At 32.0% G+C, this 12,414-nt stretch overlaps 1 protein-coding gene across 1 annotated transcript in view; it reads right to left on the reverse strand.

The window, feature by feature from the left end:
* Positions 1–12,414, reverse strand: part of LOC139482561 (sodium- and chloride-dependent neutral and basic amino acid transporter B(0+)-like) — a 40,330-nt gene that overhangs the window by 11,902 nt on the left and 16,014 nt on the right. The window contains exons 9-11 of the mRNA XM_071266473.1: positions 8,958–9,082; positions 2,004–2,116; positions 715–843 (exon numbers count right to left, since the gene is read on the reverse strand). Of these exons, the coding sequence (XP_071122574.1) occupies positions 715–843; positions 2,004–2,116; positions 8,958–9,082 (367 nt within the window). The remainder of the gene's footprint in view (positions 1–714; positions 844–2,003; positions 2,117–8,957; positions 9,083–12,414) is intronic.

The following is a 12,414-nucleotide window of genomic DNA, read 5'->3' on the forward strand; positions in this document are numbered from 1 at the left end:
AGAAACATATCACTCCCAGACCAATACACATGTGACTTTTATACTTACTGGTGTAACACATGGTAAAGCCATAAAGAAACATATCACTCCCAGACCAATACACATGTGACTTTTATACTTACTGGTGTTACACATGATAAAGCCATAAAGAAACATATCACTCCCAGACCAATACACATGTGACTTTTATACTTACTGGTGTAACACATGGTAAAGCCATAAAGAAACATATCACTCCCAGACCAATACACATGTGACTTTTATACTTACTGGTGTAACACATGGTAAAGCCATAAAGAAACATATCACTCCCAGACCAATACACATGTGACTTTTATACTTACTGGTGTTACACATGATAAAGCCATAAAGAAACATATCACTCCCAGACCAATACACATGTGACTTTTATACTTACTGGTGTAACACATGGTAAAGCCATAAAGAAACATATCACTCCCAGACCAATACACATGTGACTTTTATACTTACTGGTATAACACATGATAAAGCCATAAAGAAACATATCACTCCCAGACCAATACACATATGACTTTTATACTTACTGGTGTAACACATGGTAAAGCCATAAAGAAACATATCACTCCCAGACCAATACACATGTGACTTTTATACTTACTGGTGTAACACATGGTAAAGCCATAAAGAAACATATCACTCCCAGACCAATATACATGTGACTTTTATACTTACTGGTGTAACACATGGTAAAGCCATAAAGAAACATATCACTCCCAGACCAATACACATGTGACTCTTATATTTTCTAAGTTTAGGGAACTGGTCCTGTATACATGTCAAAATGGTCTCCAATAAAGCAAACTGCAAAATAAAAATAGACATTACATATATGTATCTCAATACAAAATACAAAAGCATACTGTTGGTTCTGTTTCATACTAATCTATGAATAAATTTCTACAATATAATCTTGACTGATTGGTATTCATTCATTGGGGTATCAGTGTTCAACAAAATACAAGTTTCCTATAGATTTGCATAGTAATAGTTTGCAACAAATTAATTATTCAATTCATAAAAAAATGATGAATCCATATTGTGTCAAAGAGACAACAACCAGACCATAGAGCAGACAACAGCAGAAGGTCACCAACAGGTCTTCAATTAGGAGATAACTGTATTGTATTTTAAGCTCTGACGGCATCAATTGGGGATTTGATGGTCGCAAATTAAGTTTACTGGCGATGCGTTAGCGGAGACAGTAAACGGGTATTTGCGACCATCAAATCCCCAATTGATGCTGTCGGAGCTTAAAATACAATATTGTTATCTCAATTCTAATAAAACTGACTGAAAACAACGTTAAAACATGTATTTAAAGTTTGCCATATGCCGTCTGCGCTTGTGCGTACGTCCCTTAGCATCAATTGTCAATTGATGCCATGTTAATATGTGACGTTATCCAATCGAAATGAACGTTACAAATTTGTTGCATTAGAATTGACAATTGATGCCATGGTATGCAAGCGCAGACGGCATATGACAGATTTTAAATACATGTTTTAACGTTGTTTTCTGTCTGTTTCATTAGAATGGAGATAACAATATTGTATTTTAAGCTCTGACGGCATCAATTGGGGGATTTGATGGTTGCAAATACCCGTTTACTGTCTCCGCTAAAGCATCGCCAGTAAACTTAATTTGCAACCATCAATACAGTTATCTCCTAAGTATTAAAATCATTCCACACTTTAAAAAAAATAATATTCAAATTATTATTTAATTTTCAGCAGTGCACCAGGTGGAAAATATTCTTTTTAGAGTACAAGATACATTCATCATCATAAAACAATATAATAGTATAATAGACAAGTTATTTCCAGTCAAAAAATTAGAAAAAGTTCCTGGTCCATTACAAAATTTATCAGCAAAAATCTCCTGTAGTATATAATACTACTAATCACTACAAAATTTGTTTATAAGGGAGACAATCCTATTTCTGTAAAAAAAAACTATCTTACCTCACTGTCAAGTCCAAGAGTAAACAACATGAAGAAAAACAAAACAGACCACAATTGAGGTAGTGGTAGGTTAGACAATGCCTCAGGGTAGGCTACAAAGGCTAATCCATAACCTGTAATAGAAAAATAGAATTAATGTATTGCATTTTGTATTAGAGGATTTTTGTTTGTTTAAAGATTTTGAACAAAGAATAATTTTTGAATTGTGTTTTATATCAAATGTTTTAAAGAGGTGAGACTCTAATAAATTATTTGTTGTTGTTGTAAAAGTCTCGGTGTTATCAAATTATTGTCAATAGACTATAATCATCTTTAATTATAATCTAAAGTTAAATATCATTTTAAATTTTAAAATAGCTTTTATTACAAATAAATACAAAGCTTACTACAAGAAACAAGAGTGCACATGCTGAAATGTCTCCCCTTCTTTACTAATCATTGATATTATGTTGATAGTCCTAAATATAAAGCTTTATTACAACTGTCGCATAAACTTAACCAAGAAAACTAAACATTGACTTTTGAACCATCAAAATGAGGTCAAGTTCAGATGAACCATGCCAGGCAGGCATTTACAGCTAACAATGCTTCCATACAACAAATAAAGTGGACCAATAGCTATTGCTTAGTTTAAGAAAAACAGACCAAAACACAACCAGGTGCTCCGCAGGGCGCAGCTTTATACGACCGCAGAGGTCGAACCCTGAACAGTTGGGGCAAGTATGGACAAAACATTCAAGCGTGATACAGCTCTGAATTTGGATTGTGATCAAATTTTTGACATTACATGTTTTTTTTTTAATTTACACAAAACAAATGTCAAGATTTTACAAATCAATTAAAGATTTCTTCTTCAAACTTTTTAAATCTAAAATTAAATAGTTGAGACAGCATAGGTTTCTGACACAGAATGAATGTGGTCTAATGAACTTAAAAGTTTTTTTTGCCTTTGAGCAATTCACTATGCTGTTGAATATTAATCCTCTCAAAAAAATGTTTGAAGAAATTTTCTTTTTATTTATCAAATCTGAAATGAGAAAAATTAAAACCCCCCCCCCCCTTTTTTTCACATCACCGTTTCCCTTTTTCCAAAACTGATATCAATTCAAATTTCTAATGGAGTTTGCAACAATAACTACTCTTTTAAATACATCATAAAATATTAAAATGTAAAATAAAGTGCTTGTTATCACTGAATGGTATAGATTGGTTGGTAGTAAAAGTGAATATACATTATTTATTGTATAAAACAATAAAAAAAACTTCATCAGCAACATTTTATATTGGCAAATTTCCAATGAAGTTATTTACATAAAGTTATTGGCAAATACAAATAGAAAATGACATCATAGTCATGTCTGGCAAATGTCCAACATACATTATCTAAAAACATTTTAGATAAGATAAGGAAAAAAGCTTCATCAGAAACATTTTATATTGGCAAATTTCCAATGAAGTTATTTACATAAAGTCATTGGCAAATAAAAATAGAAAATGACATCATAGTCATGTCTGGCAAATTTCCAACATATATTATCAACTACTATTCTATACAAAGAAAGATAACTCCAATTGAAAATTAATTGCTATTGCACAATATTGTGCAATTAGATATTTCTTGCTATTGTGCAATACTGTGCAATTGAAAATTTCTTGCTATTGCACAATACTTGATATGGAATCCTGATTTGGACCAACTTGAAAACTGGGCCCATAATCAAAAATCAAAGTATATATTTAGATAAAGCATATCAAATAAGCCCAAGAATTTAATTTTTGTTAAAATCAAACTTAGTTTAATTTTGGACCCTTTGGACCTTAATGTAGACCAATTTGAAAACTGGACCAAAAATTAAGAATCTACATACACAGTAAGATTTGGCATATCAAAGAACCCATTTATTCAATTTTTGATGAAATCAAACAAAGTTTAATTTTGGACCCCCATTTGGACCAACTTGAAAACTAGGCCAATAATTAAAAATCTAAGTACATTTTTAAATTCAGCATATTAAAGAACCCCAAGGATTCAATTTTTGTTAAAATCAAACTAAGTTTAATTTTGGACCCTTTGGACCTTAATGTAGACCAATTTGAAAACGGGACCAAAAATTAAGAATCTACATACATAGTTAGATTCGGCATATCAAAGAACTCCAATTATTCAATTTTTGATGAAATCACACAAAGTTCAATTTTGGACCCTTTGGGCCCCTTATTCCTAAACTGTTAGGACCAAAACTCCCAAAATTAAACCCAACATTCCTTTTATGGTCATAAACCTTGTGTTTAAATTTCATAGATTTTTATTAACTTATACTAAAGTTATGGTGCAAAAACCAAAAATAATGCTTATTTGGGCCCTTTTTTTGGCCCTTAATTCCTAAACTGTTGGAACCAAAACTCCCAAAATCAATCCCAACCTTCCTTTTGTGGTCATAAACCTTGTGTCAAAATTTCATAGATTTCTATTCACTTAAACTAAAGTTATAGTGCGAAAACCAAGAAAATGCTTATTTGGACCCTTTTTGGCCCCTAATTCCTAAAATGTTGGGACCAAAACTCCCAAAATCAATCCCAACCTTCCTTTTGTGGTCATAAACCTTGTGTTAAAATTTCATTGATTTCTATTCACTTTTACTAAAGTTAGAGTGTGAAAACTAAAAGTATTCGGACGACGTCGACGACGCAGACGACGACGCCAACGTGATAGCAATACACGACCAAAAAATTAAAATTTTTGCGGTCGTATAAAAACTTAACAATAACCACTGAACCATGAAAATGAGGTGAAGGTCAAATAAAACTTGCGCGACTGACATATAGATCATAAAATATGTCCATACACAAAATAAAGTTGACTTATTGCCTATAGTATTAGAAAAAAAAAAAAAAATAAAAAAACTTAACTTTGACCACTGAACCATGAAAATGAGGTCAAGGTCAGATGACAACTGCTAGCTAGACATGTACACCTTACAATCATTCTATACACCAAATATAGAAGACCTCTGCATCCAGTATAAGAATCAAAGAGCTGAAAGCTCTGAAGAAAAATGACGCCACTGTCTCTAATATTGGGATAGTTTTTATGCAAGTCTTGATTTTCACATACCGTAATTAGTTTAACAATGCAACATGTATCGTAAGCATATAATTGATATTCGTATATGTGTGTGTGTGTGAAGTGAAGGTGACAACTGGCTGGTTTTTTTAAGACAAATGAATAGGTCAAGACTAGCTGAATTGTACAAATAAATACAGTAGAAAGGCTTGTATGTTTCTCACTGGTACATAGTCTGAATCTGAGTCCGTTCGCTTCCATTCACGTTTGCGCCCACTCATTTTCACCCCTTTCACTTTCACACCCTACATGTTCACACCCAATCTTAATTGGTTTTGTGTTTAATAACTATGTAAGCAAGTGTTTTCTTATAAGTATTATTGTTGTCATTGTCTCAAAATAAAGTGAGACAGTAATTTTTTTTTTGTGTTGAATAAATCTTAATTATGTTTTGGATAAGGTATTGCTAAAAATAATAATAATCCTTTCTAAATAAAGTGGTATTTTGTCAGCGTTTTATTTTGTGTTGAATAACTCTTAATCATGTTTTGGTTAGTGTATTGCTATAACTTGTTTCATTGACTTGTTTCAAAATGAAGTGAGATTCTGACTATGTTTGTTTCTGCGTGTTGAATAAATTTTATCATGTTTTGGTTATATTAGTGGATTGCTATATTTTGGTTTCTATGTTTTATTGTTTCGTTGTTTCAGATCAATGGGACCAAGCTGTTAAAAACAATTATCTTTTGTGTTTTTTCCTTTAAAATCTTCAATGTTTTACTCATACCAAGCTATAAATACATTCAGTATTTACACCAAAGCAATTTAAAACAACAACCATAATTTTCCAATTATTCAACTTGAATTTGAATTAAAATTGGGCGTGAATGAGTAGAGTGTGAATGTGCGAACGTGTAGGGTGCGAAAATGTATTGGGCACAAACAGACCTGATGCCACACAGTCTGAACCCCCTTCTCCCACAAAATATTAAGTAAATAATCTTTTTGTTACTGCTATCAAAGGTCTAATGAAACTCAGATAGTTTCAAACATTTGTCAAAGAATTCTAGTCAAACTGGCACCTAGTTAAATTGGCACCTGAACGTCGTAGGAAGGCGTCCCAGAAAAATAATAAAATAGCCTTGCCAGACGTCATAATTATTTGGACTAATACATGAGATATTGTGTATTTTTCTGCATTATTTTAACCAGTTGAGCATTTTACAGGATTGTTGGTTTAATGCTGTTTAAACTTTACTGAAAAACAAACACCTTAAATTTGCTAATTATTTGGCATGAAAGTTTGATTTATTGAAAGGGACTCATAGTTTTCCATTTTATTTTAATAATTGACTTGTTTTTACAATTACACAAATTGTCTAATTGTTAAAACAACAGCTTTGGTAAGGGCTTCGTTGTTTACCTTTATACACTACATATTCACTTTCGTTTCGTGGTTTACCGAAATACACAACAACATATTCACTATGTACTTGGTAACAGTAATTAATTAATTGAATAGAAAATATTATATCAAATATTATTGGATGCCGAATTGACGTCGAATAGGTGCCGATTTGACTAGATGCCAATTTAACCAGGTGCCGACTTGACTTGTACGTTTCAATTCCTCTGCGATCGTTTGCGGTATTTTCTTGAGAAAACCTATTTTCCATCATCAAAGAGAAGAAGAAACTGCTTTAAAATGATTCTGGAACGCTTCATGATTGTTAAAATAAGTTTAATTCACTCAAAAACAATTTTAAAACTTGCGATTAAACAGGAAGTTTCCAAAGCACGTGTAAAAGAAGAAATTAACCGGTGAGAGTGGAAATCCGTATATGACAGATATCCCTATAGTACGACTTTGAAAGTAAAACAGTTCAATCCTTTTGTAAAACAATCTTTAATATACCTATCACATTAATGTTTAAATGGTCTTAAGCTTATTCAAACCATATAAGTCGGTATGAAACACCAAAACGGAATGAACAATAACCGATTACGTTTTGTAGTTTACAAATTCTAAAACTGGTTCCCGTCAAACTACAACACTTTGTTCGAGTGTAGTGGAATACAAGCAAAAACCAGTGTAAACTGGGTCCTGGCTGGTTTAATACTACACAACGATGCATAATGATAACACAAGCAGGTTCCAGTTTGTTTGGAAAATAGGAAATACGAAACCAAGCGCGGTAGGCAGAGCAATGTAATGAAGTTCAGGTCGGCAGTTATGGAACAATGACTGCGTCATTTTCCAAAAACAGACCAAAACACTAAAACTTAACCACTGAACCATGAAAATGAGGTCAAGGTCAGATGACACCTGCCAGTTGGACATATACACCTTACAGTCCTTCCATACACCAAATATAGTAGACCTATTGCTAATATTATCTGAGATGTGGACTTGACCACCAAAACTTAACCTTGTTCACTGATTCATGAAATGAGGTTGAGGTCAAGAGAAAACTGTCTGATGGGCATGAGGACCTTGCAAGGTACCCACATACTAAATATAGTTATCCTATTACTTATAATAAGAGAGAATTTAACATTACAAAAAATCTTAAGTTTTTTTTCCAGTAGTCACTGAACCATGAAAATGAGGTCAAGGACATTGGACATTTGACTGACAGAAACTTCATAACATGAGGCATCCATATACAAAGTATGAAGCATCCAGGTCTTCCACCTTCTCAAATATAAAGCTTTTAAGAAGTTAGCTATAGTGCCTAACAAGATTGTGTGAGGTAGACAAAATTGACCTTAAAACCGATCGTATTGTCTTTTGATGTCCAAAAATAGGCAGATCGTACATATAAGGACTTTATCTAATGATACATAAATTTGGGATTTATAATTATTATAATAATCGAATGAAACTGAAAAATGTATTTTTTTGTTAGGATAAACAACAATTTTACCTGGCGTAGCCGTGCGTAAAATGTTTTTCAGAATTTATCTTCGAAAAAATGGTGTTTTAATTGAATAGAACGTAAAAACAGTAAACTTTCTCATTTTTCTTCGCAATAGGCTTTCAAAAATATTTTATATAATGTGAATTCGGAAAATTATGTGAAAATATAAAAAGTGGCAATTGTTACCTTTCATACCTTAAGTTTCATTGATAAAACGTAATATGGACTGGTCCATTGTCCAGTATGCAGGTCATTTAATTTACTGTTTACATTCACGTACGGTATGATTTAATCAATATACTCGTACGAAAAGCATGAACAGTTTGAAGGTAATCAAAAAGAACTTAATCCAATCAAATTGCATAAGATTCAATAACAATGTCCAGTCCACATTATAATAAGTAATAGGGGTAAACTGGATAGGGAGAAAATGACAGATATTTCAAGTTGATATTTATGCAATAAAGAATTAAAATTTGTCAACCAAAAGTTTTGCTACAATTTCAAAAATATATCGTTCTGTATTGGTATAGTTTTCGAACCTTTCATTGGCGTATTTAAAGCTATAAAAGTTTGAGCTTCAAAAGTTCACACAATTATTGACTTTATACAGAAAATTCGTCCTTATTAAATATTTGATAGGTCACAATTGGTACGTGATTTTAAAGTAAAATTATTTCTTAAAACACTGCAAAAATTTTCATTCATATTGATAAAGTGGTATCGTCATAAAGTGGGTTGAAATGAACAGTGGTATAGCAAACATCAAATTCCCTCACAAAATGTTATCACACACTATAACACCGCTGCCGCCGATGGATCACTATCCCTATGTCGAGCTTTCTGCGACAAAAATAAAACCATTTCTTTAACTTAAACAATTCCATAAGCTCTACAATGTTTTGAAAAGTAATGGTGTCAAAGTTCTCTCCATAAAAGAGATTAAAAAAGAAGAAAATATCTGCTAACCTCCCCTGGCAACTTCTGAGACCTCAAGTCCTGTTTTCTTAGCTAATGCTCCAAATGTTGTAAAGATGACAAAACCAGCTATTATACTGGTAACCAGATCCATAACAGCGATTAACAAGGCATCACTATAAATATAAACCAGTGTTTAAATAGCATGGCATCACTATAAATATAAACAAGTGTATTAATAATAAGACATGGCTATTAAAACATACTATAAAGGCCCTACAGATGAAGCTAGAAATTTAAGAATTTGTCAGACAAGAATGCCATGCTCAATCTTTGTAATTTTTGAGTTAAAAGGGACCTATTTCTAAAACAGTAAATGAATCACTGCCCCAATTCAAACTCTCATTGTGTATGTCTGCGTGTTATAGTTTTAAGCATTGTGTATGTCTGCGTGTTATAGTTTTAAGCATTGTGTATGTCTGCATGTTATAGTTTTAAGCATTGTGTATGTCTGCGTGTTATAGTTTTAAGCATTGTGTATGTCTGCAGGTTATAGTTTTTAGCATTGTGTATGTCTGAATGTTATAGTTTTAAGCATTGTGTATGTCTGCATGTTATAGTTTTAAGCATTGTGTATGTCTGAATGTTACAGTAGCATTGTGTATGTCTGCATGTTATAGTTTTAAGCATTGTGTATGTCTGCATGTTATAGTTTTAAGCATTGTATATGTCTGAATGTTATAGTTTTAAGCAATGTGTATGTCTGCATGTTATAGTTTTAAGCAATGTGTATGTCTGCATGTTATAGTTTTAAGCATTGTGTATGTCTGAATGTTATAGTTTTAAGCATTGTGTATGTCTGCATGTTATAGTTTTAAGCATTGTATATATCTGCATGTTATAGTTTTAAGCATTGTGTATGTCTGCATGTTATAGTTTTAAGCATTGTGTATGTCTGCATGTTATAGTTTTAAGCATTGTGTATGTCTGAATGTTATAGTTTTAAGCATTGTGTATGTCTGAATGTTATAGTTTTAAGCATTGTGTATGTCTGCATGTTATAGTTTTAAGCATTGTGTATGTCTGCATGTTATAGTTTTTAGCATTGTGTATGTCTGCATGTTATAGTTTTAAGCATTGTGCATGTTATAGTTTTAAGCATTGTGTATGTCTGCATGTTATAGTTTTAAGCATTGTGTATGTCTGCATGTTATAGTTTTAAGCAATGTGTATGTCTGCATGTTATAGTTTTAAGCATTGTGTATGTCTGCATGTTATAGTTTTAAGCATTGTGTATGTCTGCATGTTATAGTTTTAAGCATTGTGTATGTCTGCATGTTATAGTTTTAAGCATTGTGTATGTCTGAATGTTATAGTTTTAAGCATTGTGTATGTCTGCATGTTATAGTTTTAAGCAATGTGTATGTCTGCATGTTATAGTTTTAAGCATTGTGTATGTCTGCATGTTATAGTTTTAAGCAATGTTATAGTTTAAAGCATTGTGTATGTCTGCATGTTATAGTTTTAAGCATTGTGTATGTCTGCATGTTATAGTTTTAAGCATTGTGTATGTCTGAATGTTATAGTTTTTAGCAATGTGTATGTCTGCATGGTATAGTTTTAAGCATTGTGTATGTCTGCATGTTATAGTTTTTAGCATTGTGTATGTCTGCATGTTATAGTTTTAAGCATTGTGTATGTCTGAATGTTATAGTTTTAAGCATTGTGTATGTCTGCATGTTATAGTTTTAAGCAATGTGTATGTCTGCATGTTATAGTTTAAAGCATTGTGTATGTCTGAATGTTATAGTTTTAAGCATTGTGTATGTCTGCATGTTATAGTTTTTAGCATTGTGTATGTCTGAATGTTATAGTTTTTAGCAATGTGTATGTCTGCATGGTATAGTTTTAAGCATTGTGTATGTCTGCATGTTATAGTTTTAAGCATTGTGTATGTCTGCATGTTATAGTTTTAAGCATTGTGTATGTCTGCATGTTATAGTTTTAAGCATTGTGTATGTCTGCATGTTATAGTTTTAAGCAATGTGTATGTCAGCATGTTATAGTTTTAAGCAATGTGTATGTCTGAATGTTACAGTAGCATTGTGTATGTCTGAATGTTATAGTTTTAAGCATTGTGTATGTCTGCATGTTATAGTTTTAAGCAATGTGTATGTCTGCATGTTATAGTTTTAAGCATTGTGTATGTCTGCATGTTATAGTTTTAAGCATTGTGTATGTGTGTATGTCTGCATGTTATAGTTTTAAGCATTGTGTATGTCTGAATGTTATAGTTTTAAGCAATGTGTATGTCAGCATGTTATAGTTTTAAGCAATGTGTATGTCTGAATGTTACAGTAGCATTGTGTATGTCTGCATGTTATAGTTTTAAGCAATGTGTATGTCTGCATGGTATAGTTTTAAGCATTGTGTATGTCTGCATGTTATAGTTTAAAGCATTGTGTATGTCTGCATGTTATAGTTTTAAGCATTGTGTATGTCTGCATGTTATAGTTTTAAGCATTGTGTATGTCTGCATGTTATAGTTTTAAGCATTGTGTATGTCTGAATGTTACAGTAGCATTGTGTATGTCTGCATGTTATAGTTTTTAGCATTGTGTGTCTGCATGTTATAGTTTTAAGCATTGTGTATGTCTGCATGTTATAGTTTTAAGCATTGTGTATGTCTGCATGTTATAGTTTTAAGCATTGTGTATGTCTGCATGTTATAGTTTTAAGCATTGTGTATGTCTGCATGTTATAGTTTTAAGCAATGTGTATGTCTGCATGTTATAGTTTTAAGCATTGTGTATGTCTGCATGTTATAGTTTTAAGCATTGTGTATGTCTGCATGTTATAGTTTTAAGCAATGTGTATGTCTGCATGTTATAGTTTAAAGCATTGTGTATGTCTGAATGTTATAGTTTTAAGCAATGTGTATGTCAGCATGTTATAGTTTTAAGCAATGTGTATGTCTGAATGTTACAGTAGCATTGTGTATGTCTGCATGTTATAGTTTTAAGCAATGTGTATGTCTGCATGGTATAGTTTTAAGCATTGTGTATGTCAGCATGTTATAGTTTTAAGCATTGTGTATGTCTGCATGTTATAGTTTTTAGCAATGTGTATGTCTGCATGTTATAGTTTTAAGCATTGTGTATGTCTGCATGGTATAGTTTTAAGCAATGTGTATGTCTGCATGTTATAGTTTTAAGCATTGTGTCTGTCTGCATGTTATAGTTTTAAGCATTGTGTATGTCTGCATGTTATAGTTTTTAGCAATGTGTATGTCTGCATGTTATAGTTTTAAGCATTGTGTATGTCTGCATGTTATAGTTTTAAGCATTGTGTATGTCTGCATGTTATAGTTTTAAGCAATGTGTATGTCAGCATGTTATAGTTTTAAGCAATGTGTATGTCTGAATGTTACAGTAGCATTGTGTATGTCTGCATGTTATAGTTTTAAGCAATGTGTATGTCTGAATGTTACAGTAGCATTGTGTATGTC

The sequence above is a fragment of the Mytilus edulis genome, chromosome 7 (genome assembly GCF_963676685.1).
Source record: "Mytilus edulis chromosome 7, xbMytEdul2.2, whole genome shotgun sequence".
NCBI classification, from domain to species: Eukaryota; Metazoa; Mollusca; class Bivalvia; order Mytilida; family Mytilidae; genus Mytilus; species Mytilus edulis.